The sequence below is a fragment of the Asparagus officinalis genome, chromosome 3 (genome assembly GCF_001876935.1).
Source record: "Asparagus officinalis chromosome 3, Aspof.V1, whole genome shotgun sequence".
NCBI classification, from domain to species: domain Eukaryota; kingdom Viridiplantae; phylum Streptophyta; class Magnoliopsida; order Asparagales; family Asparagaceae; genus Asparagus; species Asparagus officinalis.
In genome coordinates, this window is record NC_033796.1 from 92,131,895 (window position 1) to 92,148,501 (window position 16,607).

General features: G+C 35.6%; 1 protein-coding gene across 1 annotated transcript in view; it reads left to right on the plus strand.

Annotated features, from left to right (window-relative positions):
* Positions 9,450–16,607, plus strand: part of LOC109834474 (DCN1-like protein 2) — a 19,953-nt gene continuing 12,795 nt past the window's right edge. The window contains exons 1-4 of the mRNA XM_020402496.1: positions 9,450–9,558; positions 10,833–10,894; positions 12,948–13,084; positions 15,787–15,845. Of these exons, the coding sequence (XP_020258085.1) occupies positions 9,556–9,558; positions 10,833–10,894; positions 12,948–13,084; positions 15,787–15,845 (261 nt within the window). The 5' untranslated portion in view covers positions 9,450–9,555. The remainder of the gene's footprint in view (positions 9,559–10,832; positions 10,895–12,947; positions 13,085–15,786; positions 15,846–16,607) is intronic.

The following is a 16,607-nucleotide window of genomic DNA, read 5'->3' on the forward strand; positions in this document are numbered from 1 at the left end:
TTGAATGTTCTCAAAACAAGGCTTGCAGAACTCCAATTTAAGCTCACTCTCCCAAAATGTTCACAAACCACAACCCTAAATTATTAATATGAATGTAAATTTACAATCAAGCTTTCGAATAGGTTTTTTTTTTTTTTTTTTTTTTTTTTGTGTGTTGAAAACAAGAGTATCAATCAAAAACTAAACCTCAATGTAGTTCTAGCATTAAATTAACAATTGATAAATCAAATATATAAAAAAGCTAAGAAATAGAGGCTAGAAAACTTTCTTCATACTATCAAGAGTAAGAGGGAGAAGAGTTGGCATGCCCAAAACACAATAAGATTGATCTCCTCAAACTTCTTGTGGAATGAAATTCACAAAACCCGAAAAACACTCAATTGCTTAAAGGCTTCTTAAAAACAGAACTTTTTTGAAAACAAACCACTGAAACCAAGTTTTAACCGCCTTGTTAAAATCTTTTAAAAACCATTCTCTTGTTTTTCAAACATCTCTTCGTGGTTAGCTGAGAGTTGAAAGGGCATAGAGCGTATTTATTACCCTCTCACAACTCAGCCAACAAACCCCAAGCAAAAAGGGACAAAAAACAAGCCCCAGGCAACGGGAACAAAAAAACTAACGCACGTTTTGGGAACGGCCGCTGAAAAACACATCGGTCGGGGTCGCAAATCGGGAAAAATTCATCGGGTCGACCCGAAAAATTTTAATTCGGTCGACCGGACCGGTCGACCGACAGGGGGGACCTCCTGTCGCCCAGTGGGAACATATTGAACTCAGGTTCCGTGTCGACGAAAAACGGATATGACAAGAAAACTCAAAAAAACTGGTTTTTTTCGATTTTAAAACGCTGTTTTAAAAAAATATCAAAATAAATTTTCCAAAAAAATATAAAAAACTTGGGGAATGATTTGTTTAGACATGATAAAATAAACATTTGCCCTAACAGAAAGGACTTTCCCAAATAAAATATCATCATTTTGCAGAATAGTGTTCAAAAACCATTGAAAAAACCTAAAAAAATAGATTATTTTGATATTTTTGACGTTAAAAAACAACATTTTTAAAAAACCTTTTATGAAATTTGATATGTAATAGACTTGAATAAAAAGATATTACATGTTTGTTATGAAGTCTATGAACCTAGGAAATATCATATTTTTTATCATAAATTAGCATATTATATGCAATATATTCCAAACCACTAAATTATGATTTTCAATAAATATAAGCTTGTTAAAGATTGAAATCATTGATATATACATATAAGGCATTTTGGAAAACAAAATTCAGATTTCCAATTCTATGCATTTTTTCATATATAAGCCCGCGTGAAACTATAAAACCAAAAACATGATTGTATATTATAATATATATATATATATATATATATATATGATATATATAGTATATAATTATATATATATAATTATATATAATATATAATATTATATAATAATATAATATATTATATTAATATTATATATATCAACTGATATATATATATATGAAAACCAACATAATGGTGTGTGTATAGATCATTTGAGCTTTAACGTTACTTAACCACCACATAATATAAATTTCCTAAAAAAACTAAATTACCAAGCCCAATGATCATTGATTCTTCAAGGAAAGCTTGGACTTTGGGTAATCTCACGGATGAAGCCCTTGAACTTGGATCTTGAACTTTGATTTTGTACGATTGCCTTCACTCCCACAATTTCCGCCCAACCTCCTTGCTTGATATGCATTTGTGTAGCGCTTGATCCCATCCAACCTCCAACTACGTTGGTTTTGTCTACCAAGATTAATAGATAAATATTAAGCATAGACAAAACAACATTTAGTTATAATTTGTTTTGTAAACATTTATCAAAACAATAAGGCCAAACAAATTCTCCCCCTTTTGATTTTTGATGACAAAACAATTTACCAAAAAAGGAATATATGCATGAATGGGAAATGAACATATTTACAAGATTTAATAACAACATGCATATTAAATGTATACTCACAATATTTCATTCCCCTTTGACAACATCAAAAAGGGGACAAAGGATTAAGGAGAGCGAAAAAGCGCTTTCCCCCTAATCAATCAGCCCATAAGGTAGCAGTATCCAAACAAGTATAGGGATTTGTCCCCCCTATCAAAACAAGCCCATATTAGAATATATTTGTGATGGAAGAATCCATGGCCAAAACATCATTGGTGAGCAAGGCATACATGGAATACTGCTGAAAAAAATTTACTCACATACATTGAAGATAATTGGAGAAAACAAACATATAAATATGGTTCGAATTATTTTGAAAATAGTGGTCCTCATTTAACACAAAAAAATTATAAAACCATTATTAGATATAGGATTTTATGAAATCAAAAGAAAGAGGGAACATTGAGAATTCATGCAAGAAAAGTTTTCAAATGAAAACAATTCACCAAAAGAAATCATAAACTCAAAGTTATATTCAAAAACGCAATGTTTGGATCAATTAAAGAAAATTTTTCTTTAACACTTAAACTGAATCAAAACCCACTCATTGGAATACATTATAAAGCAACGAATAGGGATGATCCATATCATCTAAACAACATAAATTATCATCATATTAAGTGAATTATAATGGAATTCAAAAGCATACAAATCAAAACCACCATTTAAGTACCACAATATTATTCAACTCTTGGGAGCTGTTCCAACCCATATAATCATTTTTAGCATCCGGTAAAACTGATTTGGGAATTAAACACAATAAATCCGCGAGGGGTTATATAAAAGACAAACCTCTCATCAAAATTCAAGGATAATAAATGTAAACAAATAGATTTGATAAATATTGAAAAAAATTTGTTTTCATAACAAAAAATTTTAATTAATAATTTTACAAAAACCAAGAAAAAGAAAACTAAGAGCACTAAGTTCTGCCGCTTAAATGATTTTTAAAAAAAATACCATTTTGGCACCCAACGCATTCTTGGTGCCGGATTGGTTAGGGACATTGACCCCTATCATTCAAGGCTCAAAGCCTTTAGGGTTTATGAACCCTCTTAGGCGCCATATGGTGCACGAACATTGGTCACTTTAACAAAAAAATTACTTTCAAATGACATGTTTCCGGATTGCAATTTAAGATTGCAAATGAAAGAGGCCCATTTTGATTTTGTTGCACCATAAACATGTTGCCACGAGAAATATTTAGAAACATTTTTGCAAAAACATGGGGATGATCTTTTAAAATTATTTTTTTGCAAATGTTGAAACTCTCTTTTAAAATCAAAAAACCAAGAAAAATTTGGGGGGCCAAATTGGGGAGCCAAATCGACCACCAATGAAGTCACATTTAAACACACATGGCTTATGAGGAACATGATGAGTATGTGCATGTGTCATTGTTTGAAAAAATTGTTGATGATGAGCTTGATGAGATTTAAGCACAAGAAGGATTAAAATATGAGCCTTAGAGGGCTTTTTTTGTGCATTCATTAGCAAAAAAATCTAGCAAGATTTGGCCTTTACGACCGCAATTTGTGCCATTTGATAGGGCGACCCTTTACTTATTTTACATTGTGCTATGATGGAATAGGATGTTTAAGATGTTTTTAGGCATTGAGATTTAGCACCAAACATGGTCCATAAGCTTGTATTATTTGACAAAAATGCATTCGATTTAAAGAGTTGAATCTAAAGATTTGATATTTCTATTTTTAATATTATTTTCAACTCATCATTAGGGCACATATCATTTTATGCATTTGAGAAGGTTAGAAACATAAAGAATTAAAACTCATTTTCTAATGTTCTCTACTTTCTTTAATATGAAACATTGATTCTTAGCATGAGATTAAGCTAGAAATGGATCAGGTCAATTTTCTCATTTTTTCCAAAATTTTAATAAATTGTCATCGTTTTCTTAAGCAACAATATTTTCTTTTTGGCAATGATATTTTAAATTTTGAACCTTAGGCTTCTTCATTATCTGCCGATTTTTTCAATTCTTACATTGCTTTGGCTTTTAAGATCAAAATAAAATTAATTTTGTAATTTTTGTATAGGCCATGCAATAATTCTCAATATGCAACAAGCGAGATTCATTGATGGATATATTCACTTTCAGGGGGATTCGAATCCGGCTTTACCCCCACCAACCTAGGCCGCTTAATCGGGCCTTAGGTGGCCGTGTATGCATTGATTTGATTTGCTCCACCCACTCACTTGAAGAACAAGTTTCTCCAAACTTACGTCGCGATTTCCTCCAAGCGTTAGCCTTGAATTGTGCTTCTTTATTGAAATTTCCCATAAATTTGTTAAGCACTTATCAAAATGGGAACAATTTGTTAGAAAAATGATGAGTCAATAAAGCGGCATTTAAGCAAATATTCTAAAAAAGCTTGTTTCATATTTAAACATTTTATATCATTGATTGGTGCTCCCAACTTAGGATTTCTCAATTGTGCGGCCACCAATATAAGGCACAAATCAATTTTAATTTTCCCATAAGTCAATATTTCTTAGATTCAAAACAAATAAGTTTAAAATCTTAGAAGCGGGCCCATGTGACATATTTGCGAAAATTAATGAATTTAGGAGGCAACATTGAAATTTATAGACTAAACCAAAAATACATTTCATATTCAAGATATATATTGTGCAAAATATGCCAAGCAAGACTATGTAAAATTCAAACTAGGATTAGCAAACCAAATAAGATAACTGTGCCGGATCTTTAAACTTCAAGGCGGTTAGTCCTTAATCCAAAGAGCCACCAAGGCTCTGATTACCAATTGGTTTTGGACCCTAGAGGGCCGGGGTGGATTTAGGTTCTTATGCTAATCTAATCGATCTTTAAATGCCAATTAGAAAACTTATTAACAAAATTATTTCCTAGCAAGAGTATTTAAAATAATTAACAACTATATATAAGCTAAGGATAAGTAAAATGAACAACAAAGAGATATATCCTATATTGGATAAGAAAATACTGTGTTAAAGTGGCATACTATGAACCACATTAAGAATATATTCCTAAGGAAAGAGGTATTAAGGGACAATATATGTTGCAATGGATTATTAAAAATTAACACGAGCGTGACATTTAATCATAAAACTAGATAGAGGCGAAAAAAACAACAAATGAGCAAAATTGGACCAAAAGATTCAATATGGAATAATAAATGCACGGAGTGCTAAAAGGCTTACGCCAAAAGCAAATCACCAACAAAGGGACGTATGGTTTTACGATGGGTTTCGGTCCCACGGAACCTACGTCCCCGCTTTCCTCACCTCGAGCGGAGAATTCTCCACTATCCACAACCGCCGGGTTTTCTTTACGTTTCACCCCCGAAACAAAACGTTTAAACCTTCCCACAATACCAATCACTATGTAATCACCACCTCACCACCAGCTACATGTGTTTGGTCCTAGGCCGTGGTCCTCCTCCTGTAAGTTGCTCTGGTTTACAACCTCTCCCTAAGGCACGTCAACCGACGCCACTCCTCCTTGGATTCGAACCCCATTCTCTCACCACTACAACTTCTCTCGTTGGGTAAACAAAATATTGTATTACAAGCTGGAATCCTCACAATTAAGCCACAATTATAAATCAATTGGATTGTTTCTCAAAAACCAAGGTTGAGCAAACTCAAATTTAAGGCTCACTTCTCAATAGTGCACAAACCACAAACCCTAAATTATAATATGAATGTAAATTACAAATAAGCCTCAATGGGTTGGTGTACGTTTTGAACAAAGAGTATCAATCAAAACTAAACTCAAGTGTAGGTTTCTAGGCTAAATAAACCAATTGATAATCAAATATATAAAAAAACTAGAAATTAGATTTAGAGAAACTTCTTCAATACTATCAAGAGTGGAGGCGAGAAGAGTTGGATGGCCAAACCAACCAATAAAGATGATCTCCTCAAGCCTTTTTTGAATTGAAATCACAAAAACCGAAACACTCAATTTGCTTAAAAGCCCTGTTCTTTAAAACAAAAACCTTAAAACAAAAACACTAAACAAGTTAAAACCCTTGTTAAAATCTTTTAAACATTTCGCTTCTTGTATTTTTTCAAACTCTTCTTTTTGGTTTAGCTTAGCCAGAGCGAGGAGTTGGAAGGCAATAGGGTATTATTAAACCCTTCCTCACACTGCAGCGCAAAAACCCCCAAGCAAAGCAAAAACAGCCCAAGGCAACGGTCCAAAAAAAACTAGCCGTTGGTGAAGCTGGAAAAACCCCAACATTCGTCCGGCTCGATCGGAAAAATTTCATCGGTCGATCGGGAAAATTTTCATCGGTCGACCGGGACTTGTGTCGACCCGACAGGGGGAACTCTCTAGTCGGCCCAGTGAAAAACATTAATGAACTCCAGGTATCGCCGTCGAACCGGTGGCGGCGACCGGAAAACCGGATGATTTGACAGAAAACAGAAAACATGGTTTTTACTGGATTTTTTTAAAACGCTGTTTTAGAAATATCAAATTTAAAATTTCCCAGAAATGTTAAAAAACTTTGGGGAATTGATTTTGTAAGACATGATAATAAACATTCTATACAGGAAAGGACTTTTCCCAAATGAAAAAATGATTTCATCATTTTGCAAATATGTGTCAAAAAAACCATGAAAAACCTTGAAATTAGATATTTTGATATTTTTTGACTTAAACAAAACATTGTTTGAAACTCCCTTATGAAAAAATGATTTGTATTAGACTTGAATAAAAGATATAACCATGGGTTGTTTAGTGAGTCTATAACTAGAAATACCATTATTTTTCATTAAATTGCCATTATTCTATAGCCAATAATATCTCCAAAACACTAAATATTGATTTCATTAAATATAAAGCTTGTTAAAGATGAAATCATAATATATAAACATATAAAGCATTGAAAGCCCAAAAAATTAGTATCTTTTTCCAATTGCTATTGCCAATGTTGCTTTCATATATAAGCCCCGAAAACTATTAAAAACCAAAAAACATAATGTAATATTATATTCATATTATCACTTATATAATAATCTATATATTTGAAAACCCAAACATAATGTTCGTTTGTGTATAGATTATTGAGCTTAACGTACTTTTAACACACATAATATAAATTCTTAAACTAAAATTACCCAAAAGGCCAAATTGATTCCTTGATTTGATCTTGATCTTCAAGAAGCTTGACTTGGTAATCTCGCGGATGAAGCTTGAACTTGGATCTTGAACTTGAGTTGTACGATGCTTCACTCCACAATTCCGCCAACCTCCTCTTGATATGATCGTGTAGACTTGATCCATCCAACCTCCAACTACGTTGTTTGTCTACAATTAATAGATAATACAAGCACTAGACAAACAACATTAGTTATAAATTGTTTGTTAAACATCATCAAAACAAGAAGGCCAACATAAAGGACCCTGAGCTTCCTCTAGTGGTCATTCTGAGGAAAGGCCATGATAAAAGCTCTTAAGAAGAAATGAAAGAACCTACGAAGAAAAATGTTCTTGAGATAAAGTACTCTTACAACAGCGTCGACAACTATTTATAAACCATTGAAGAAGCAGGCGGGAGAATTCAAGAGGCTCAATCCTTGGAGCAACAATGCAGATACACTTCGGGAATCTGAAACGGATCGTTGGAGATACGAACCGCCGCTCACACCAATCAATTGGCCAACCCAAAACCGACAATATCAATCCACCAAAGAGTGGCGGTTGAGCGCACCCCACGCTACGTTCCTAAGCCACGATCAACGGGCTAGAAAATCTCAAATATTCGGAGCAAACTCATTCCTATTTCACTCAGACCCGACCAAAATCAGCTTCGACTGAAAGGGGCCAACTGTTATGGTTAGTCACCATACTAAAATAGAAGTATCGGAAGAATACCTACATAAGCCCAAGCGAGCTAAGGTCTGAATCAACTTAGAGGCTCAAAGGCCTAGTCAGAGCCAAGTCCCTCGACTAGACGAGCAGACAAGCCTTATTCCGATCTACAGGTCATCATGACCGACTCGAAGAACGGGATCAGTCGCCCCCTCGTAATTAAGACAACTCCTTGAGCAGACGACTCGACTACCGGATCGCCAAATCATAATGATGACTCGCAGATCAACCTGCCTCGGCCAAGGGGATAAGAGCCGATCATGATAATTTCAGACGTCAATCAACACAACAGTAATGATTAGTCCCATCAAGATCTCCATTTTGATAAGCACCAGCCGCTTATTGGGCTTACAAGTCATTTCCCAGAGAATTGCCATGATGCTTCTCTGTGCACGAATGACTTCTCCACCAATTCCCAGCCACCACCTGGAGAGAGAAGGACGGCTACGCAACCGACCTACCCTACACCTGCCTCTTCTGACAAACCCAGAGCACTGAGAAGACCTTTCTCCCCTGACACTGAAGACTTCCCTTCCAGTCACCTGTCGACACCTAGAGGAAGAAAGATGACTCAACAGTCCGCCTGTTCACCTTCCAAACCGCCTCCTGTGCGTAGTCAACAAAAGCCGAGGGTCAAACTCCCAGAGGCAGGGGGGCTATAAAAGGAGGTAAGGAAGGTAAGAGTAGGGGGGTTAGATCTCTGCTTCTTCTTACACCTTAGCTTTACTCCCCTTCGGGATCTTTTCTATCAAGAGCATTTTAATAATTCTAGAGGAAATACCCCCTGCAAGGACCTCAATGGTCCAGGGGCCTCTCAAAAAACCCTCCCCAAGTTCATCAACTGACTTGACCGTCGGAAGTACCACGGGGGAAACTAGCCCCGTATTCCTACGATTCTTGCATGTCCAGGCTATCAGTCCACCCCGCGGGCTCAGAATCGGGCATAAAGTCAGAGGAGGAGTCGGCCCCAACATTCATCCTCTCCTTCTTTCCCACCGTCGCCAGGATCAAAACTGCATCCGACTGCGGGAAACCCCCATCGACTGTTTGTTCATGAGCATCAACAAGTGGTAAATAAACTACCGAATCGAATTGAATATGACTTAATAGTTACTCGAACAATATCTAACAATTTGTTAATTTTTTGGTTCATTTCCACCCTTATTTATAGGTATTGTTAAATTATAAACAAGCTCCTTACTGCTTAATAAGGTTATCTATAGAGCTGTTAGATTCCAAGAGTTATGATAAATTAATGCAGGACAAATAATGAAGCCCAGTAGAGCCCCACAGCTGGAAGGAATCAGCCCCCAGCCAGAAATCCAACGTAATCAGTTCCTTCGCGGTCCAATTGACCGCCGGTCCATTTTACACAAACCAGTCCCACCAATCATCACTCTCCTGCAATACCACTTTCGGCTCTTTCCCGAAACCAGCGAACCATGATCAGTCACTTCCACTGACAAAACTACCCTCGCACTGTCGGCCAACTTACACCCTCACCGAGCTCAAAAATAAGGGGCATTTAAGTAACTTGAGTTTCTGAGAGCGATCATAAAGACGAAATAATTGCGTAAGAATCAACAGAGAAGAAGAGAGAGAGGAAATTCCGAACCCTTATTCTTCTCTCTCCCAAATTTCCTTCCGAGAAATTTTAGGGTTTCCTCGCGCGAAGACAGAATGGTCAGTTCTTGTACCCCTCTCCAATTTCTAGAAATCTAGGTTTTCCGAGATTTATAGCTTTTCTTAGTGCTGAATAATGAAAATCCTATTGTCTGCCTTTTTCAGCTTGAGTTCATAGTTCGAGTAATTTTATTTTGAAATCTGTGCTGTAAATTGATAGGAAGATAAATCAGCGGAGTAGAGCGAAGATCTTCAGACTAAATAGAAGTATTTTTGGAAGGGAAATTGTTTGTAAACCTAATCTATTAAAATATGAAGCATTTTTTTTTAACAATTTTTCACTTCAGCCCCATTCCAATTTTTTTATTAAAATCGAACCTTTTTTTTTATTTACCAAAACCGACCCGATTTCGTGATTAGCAGCTTAATCACCTTCCTAATTAGTTTTTAGGGTTTAATGCTTCTAATTAGGGTTTAACACCCTCCTAAATAGTTGGGATGCCAACCCCGACTAATTAGGAAGGTGATTAAGCTGCCAATCAAGAAATCGGGTCGGTTTTGGTAAATAAAAAAAAGGATCGATTTCAATAATAAAAAAATTAAATGGGGCCGAAGTGAAAAATTGTTCTTTTTTTGTTCCTGTGCTTGGATTGTTGCTTGAACAAAATTTTAGCCAATTTGGATTTATTGCATAGTTCGTTATTTCTCTGGTTGAAACAAGGGTTTCAGCACATTTTCTGTGCTGAAACTGTTATGAGCTGAATGATATTATGATGAAGAATTTTTTTAAATAAACCCATTCATATTTTTTTTTCCAAAAAAATAGACCCCTTTGAGTTTTATTTACAAAAATAGACCCATTTAATCCGGTTGCTAAATAGTCGGGGTTGCCAATCCCGACTATAAGGTTGTAAACCCCTAATTATAACCCTAAATCCTAACATTCTATGCACTAAAATAGTCGATGCACTAAAATAGTCGATGCACTAAAATAGTCGATGTTGGCAACCCCGACTATTAGAAACTGGATTAAGACAAAATGTGTCGATTTTTGTAAAAAAAACTCAAGGGGGTCTATTTTTAGAAAAAAATTATGAATGTGTTTGTTTAGAAAATTTCTTCTATTATGATCAATGATGTGACCAGTTGTTGTCATTGACATAAAAAGGGGGGAAAACTGGCTATCAGAACTGTTTCGTTTCGTCTCGTCATATTATTTGATTATTTTGTAATTCTGTATCTGTTATCTAGTGGGCTCATGTACACCAAATAATTTGCGTATTATTGAACGAGTTATTGTTGCTTCTAAAATATAATCTAACTTATTCTGACAGCATAAACTGAGCAGAGGAAACCGTGACAAAATCCAGCAGTTCATGGCAATAACTGGGACCAGGTAGCTTTAATAAATCTGTATTTTTAATCTATCAGCTCTGTAGCTCCTTAACATTGTTTATACTGGGTATGTAGAATAGTCATTTGCTATATATAGTTTTCCTTGTTTCAACTTTTTTCCACCAAATCTTTTTACCTTTTCTTATTAACTTGTATATTTGATAGTTGCTTGCTTAGTTTTTCTCTACTTAGAATATTCATCAGCACATGGATATTCATGCTAGGGTGCCAGTTGAGTCAAATCCTGACATGTTTCTACTCTGATAAACTGCTGTGCTTCAGCTGAGAACTTAACTAAAAGGGCTGGTTCTATGCTGGATTTTGACACGAGAGATGAAATTGGTTAGAAATGGTCATATATGTTAGGCGATATATATGGAAATGAGAGATGAACAGAGGTGTTTAATTTGCCCGTGGCTTAAATATATGACTTCATTAATAGTTAAACAGAATTGAATATGTTTGCGCTGGACCTTGCACATTTTACTAACAATAACTCTTTATCTTTTGATGCGTAGTGTGCGCGTGCACACGCTCACGCGCGTGTGTTTAGAATATTCTGCTATAGGAGATGTTGGAATGATGGCATACATTAAGAATTCCGTGCAAAGGTCTGCCTTGGGCTTCCTTTGGGAAGTCTGGTTTTTTAATGTCGGAGGAATTATATCGTCATGCTCTTCTGAATACATCTCAAAGTTTATCGGGTCCCTTCCTTTTGCTCTCATTTCTACCATTTGCATGAATGGGTTTGATATGTATGCACATGGAAAATGGTTTGCGTACTTCTGTCATGTGTCCCGGAACAAGAACCATGGTTTCACGATAGAAGTACCTAGGTAACTAGAGTAAAATTGGTTTATGTTTCAGTTGAGGTCTAAATCGAGACAAATATGCACTTATGTAAATAACTGTAATAACTACGGTTCAATTGAGGCCAAGTTCTTTTGCAAGAGTTTGCAAAAAAATATCACCTTTCTCCACAATTCCTTTGATGAATCAAGTATCGACATCTATGATACACACACAATTGGATATGACACGCTGACATTTACAAAAATGTCTTTGGTATATCGCCGATATCCGTCATATGATACGGAAATTTTCCATCCAACATGTCCCTGATATCCGATGGTCAGTACCCTGAATAGAACAATCTGGGCACCACCTCCACCTTTTAAAGCAATAGTTATAGGTTAATAAGTCAAAGTCTGAACTAAGCAGAAGAGTAAATTGATTATATGACCACATAAGTTGTTGATAAATGAATGTAAAATCAATAAGATTTTTAACATGACTAATACTTTTTCTCCTCTTTTTTTATTCATTCACCTTCCTTTCTTCTCTTTGCTCTACTCGTTTTACTTTCTCTTCTGTATCTTTGCTATTTCTGAGTTATTGTTGTTTCATTGCATTAGTATTCTTTCTCCTATTTTAAGTGGATGGAGATGTAAAAATTATTGAAAACTGCATATTCTCTGAAGAGCATATCTTTACTTGTGGAAGGACTTTCCTTTTACTATAGTAGTGTTGATTGCTTAACCTGATATATTTACAAGATTGTAAGGATAGGCTTTATTAAGTATAGGGTTGTGTGCTTGAAGGAGTGAAGACCCTACTCTCTCCATTTTAGATTTGAAGCTCTGTTGCAGGCACTGAGTAGTCCACTATACTAAGTGTTACTTCTTATTTCCTGTTTCACTTAGCTTCCCTTTGTTGATGACTTTCTTTTTTGTCAGTTTCATAAATTTTGATGTTGACCGGAATTTTCTTCTTTAAAATGTGCGAACATGGTGTTTATATAACATGATTACAACTTCTTGTTACAGTATCCATGAAATATATGCAAAATGCTATTTGCTGCGTAATGTTATTGGATCACTAACAAATAATTAAAAAGTTGATCCCTATTCGAGTTAATTTCTATTTTGTATTCAGTGTATATGATATTCAAATGTGAAGAAATAGTGTCAAGCTGAATTATTTTGCTGATTCACAGCATTAATTTTTCCTACTGTATGATATATGACACAATCCATATTCTTGCCACTTTTTAGTGAGAAACAAGCATACCAGGCATTGAAAGCCAGCGACTGGCATCTAGAAGGCGCTTTTGATTTTCATTACAACAATTCTCAGATTCGGGCAGTCACTGATTCTAGACGTGTCGAAGCACTTTACATCAGATACAAAGGTTAGATTGACTGATGTTTGGTTACTACATCACAATTAACTCAATTTCCCTAATTTATTTTCTTTTTAATCATGTTCATTTCATTATTTAGATGGTATTTGTGACACTACCTCCTTCTTAGTTTCTGTCTACTTGTGTGTTGATGGCTGTGAAGCAAAACATATAGCTCTGCTTTCAGTATTCACCCTAGACGGCAGTAGGAAACTGCTTAAACACTCCAACATTCATGATGCTTTAATTAGGCAGATGCCTAGGCAGATCCAGGTGGTCCCTAGACACTTGGAACACTGGGCATCTTGAACCTTGTCTTGCATTAAAAGTCTAAAACACAGCTAAACTGTACCCTAATAATCTGAAGTTCTTTTCCTTCTGCTGAGCTTTATTTAGTGATCTGTTTGTTTATTATTCAAAACAGAGGCCAAAAATATGACATGTATTCATTGCTAAGAGTATAAAATAAAAAATCTTTCTTACACCATCCCAGCTAGAGAGTAATGCAACTGGAAAAGGCCACACTCCTGCACTGTTCCTTGATCCATCCTCCCCATTTCAGTGTAAGCTTTTCTAGCATGGTGAGCACCTTCCAGCAGGAGAATTGCTATGAGTAACTGTTGTATGGTGACCAGCATGCCCATTTACTTGGTGTTGACTGTCTGTGAGAGGAAAAACTGTTAGAAGGGTTCCCGTGATATCATTCAGCAATGTCTAACCATTCCATTAACAACTTTCATTGATGTAATAAAGCAGTAATCAATAATCATTCTTTATTCAGTTAATGTCTGTTGCAAGATGGCTGAAACCTACATAGAGCCAGATATCAGTGTGCTTTTGCCTATTGTTGTAGTCTATAAATTATTACACATGCAAGAGAAGTTTTATGTTTATCCTTGATATTTATGAACGTAGCTCATGAACATAAGGCGTAAGTTGGAGCTTCCATGCGTAATACTGTGACTTATAGACACGTTAATTGTCAAGTTAATGTACTTATGACAAGGAGTTCACCAATCAATACTTGCTGTGACAACCAATAAAGAGGATCTTCCAGTCATATATGGGGAGTGCAAGGATCCACACAACACATATATTGACAAGATTATCATAAGTACGTAATTCTGCCTATAGTATTCATGTTCTACTTTGGTTTATTTTATTTTATCTCATTTCGTTAGTTTCTTCTGGTATACCGTGATGCTTGATTGCCGAAACATTCTGTCATTAGGTTTTAGTGGTCCTTAATCCATCTTGTAAATGGTTCTTTGTTTTGATGGGTATCCCATGGTCCCATAACACTTCAGGAGCTGTTTATCCAATTTAACTAACCTGAACTATGAATAACATCCTCTTCAATCTCACTTTCTGCTCTTGCATAGTGTTCAGCTGTTGTTTCAGATTGCTTTTTCTATCTTTACCACTAATTTGTTACTGTCCTTTATTCTGTTCTTTGGTGTCAGTTTTTATCCTTTTTGCAAATGAATGGAAGATTATAGTAGCTAATGTTGCTTTACTACTCTTGTTTTTTTCGGTGCACATGTCCTCTTTCTACGCTTTTTATTTCACATTCTGTGTTCTTCCTCAGCAGTTTCTTCATTGAGGCGCAGGCTTCCTTCTTGTGCTCTTAGTCCAACACTATGTTTTTCGAAGTGATATTTAGTTGCTAGCTAGGTTGCATGGGTACGGGCACGGGTGCGGGTATGGGTATGGGACACGAAAAATTTGTAAAAGGTAGGATACGGGGACACGGGTATATATATGCATGTTATCTATATTTATATGTATTAGAATTAATAATTCACATAAGATTAATATTATTTTTTCATTTACATAAGATTAATATATAATAAATAGATGTGAAGTGTAGAATATACATCTAGGAAGTGTATGAGGAGTGTTAAATTTAAACATGTATTATATAATTGAGTATACGTCCGAATAAACATATGTCTATATTCAAGAAGTGTCCAAGAGGTTTGGGTAGGGGTACGGCTACAGGTACAGGTATTTGTCAAGTATGGGTTTGGCTTCATAATAGAAGTACGCAGGTAACATAGGTTGCTAGCTATTCGATGTTTCAAAAATATGCCATATGGATTAAGTTTGATCATTATTGGGTTCAGTGCAGAGATTGACTTGGCTTTATTGGCATGCCTGTTCTTTGTTTTTATCTTGCCTCATAAGGATTTATGCACAATGTTCTGAATGTGTGTGATTTGAGTTACAATATCTAGGTGAGCAAGCTACCCTACTGCCATTCATTTGCAGGGTGTCCAGTCTTGTGGTTCACCATGAAGGCCAACGGCATTAAGCTTTTTATATAGTCAAACAATTAATTATCACCAAATTTATTTGATTATGTGTTTCTAGTGTACCTGCAATTACAGGGATCACCATATTGGTATTTTCATGCTTCAGATTCTACCTTTGACTAATTCTTCTTGCTATTCATCAATGTTCTCATTTGGACAGAGTGTATAGCCTGTTTCTTTAGAATGATCCTTGATAGCAATGTCGATAGGTACTTCTTCCGGATGGCCATAACTCATACTTGCATATAAATATCCTGTGTTGATATTTTAAGCTTTATCACATTTTTTAGGAATTCGGTGATATCCAGTTTAGTAGATTTTCTTTGCATGATGGCCACAAGCTAGATATTATCCTCTACTATGTGGGTGTCACTTATAGTTCTTTGATTTTTGCAGACCCCTATGTCGATATGATTATGGTGGATGGTGTCTCTCTCCTTTGCAACGATCTGCAGGTCAACTTCTAGCCAGTTTTTATTTAGTGGTTGTAAAATCTGTTACTTCACTGGCATGCATAAAGACACCTGTTGTGCATTGATTTTAAGCAAAATAGTTTATGTTCTAGTACTTGACTAAATTGTTCAGTGCTTCCAATTTTTAAATTTGTGACAAAAAAAATTAAGGTTATTTCTTCATATTTTTTCACATCCTTATGTTTTACATGTGACACAATTTGCATGGTGCTATGTTCTGGCATGGCATCTCACATTGCCAAATTATGTTAGACCCTTCCTGATTTTGGGTTGATAACATATGAATATGGCATATGATTGTCAATCCCTAAACTGCCATATACTTCCTAAGTTATTGTAAAACACAGTACACGTTTTGCTTTAACATAGAAAATGAGTACGTGTTTAACTTTTGGGTAGAAATCCACTCTGTGAGTCATTTTGATGCAAGTACACAAATTTCAATACCCCAACAACTACCAGGCTAATATTAATAGGATCAGTTACAAACTGAGGGGACCTCGATCCTGGTTAGTTTACCAGTAATCTGGCTTTTGTCTATCTGACCTTTATTTATAATAACCAATTCAGGTCAAGTTATCCTAGTTATTCAGTTAGCCAATTAACATGATAAAAGTCTTGGATTCCTGTGACATGAGTTCCCTTGATCCTTTAATCCACGGGCGAGGTAAATTTTCCTTTATCCACTTGCTCCATCTGGACAGCCTCAGCTCTCTCTCTCTCTCTCTCTCTCTCTCTCTCTCT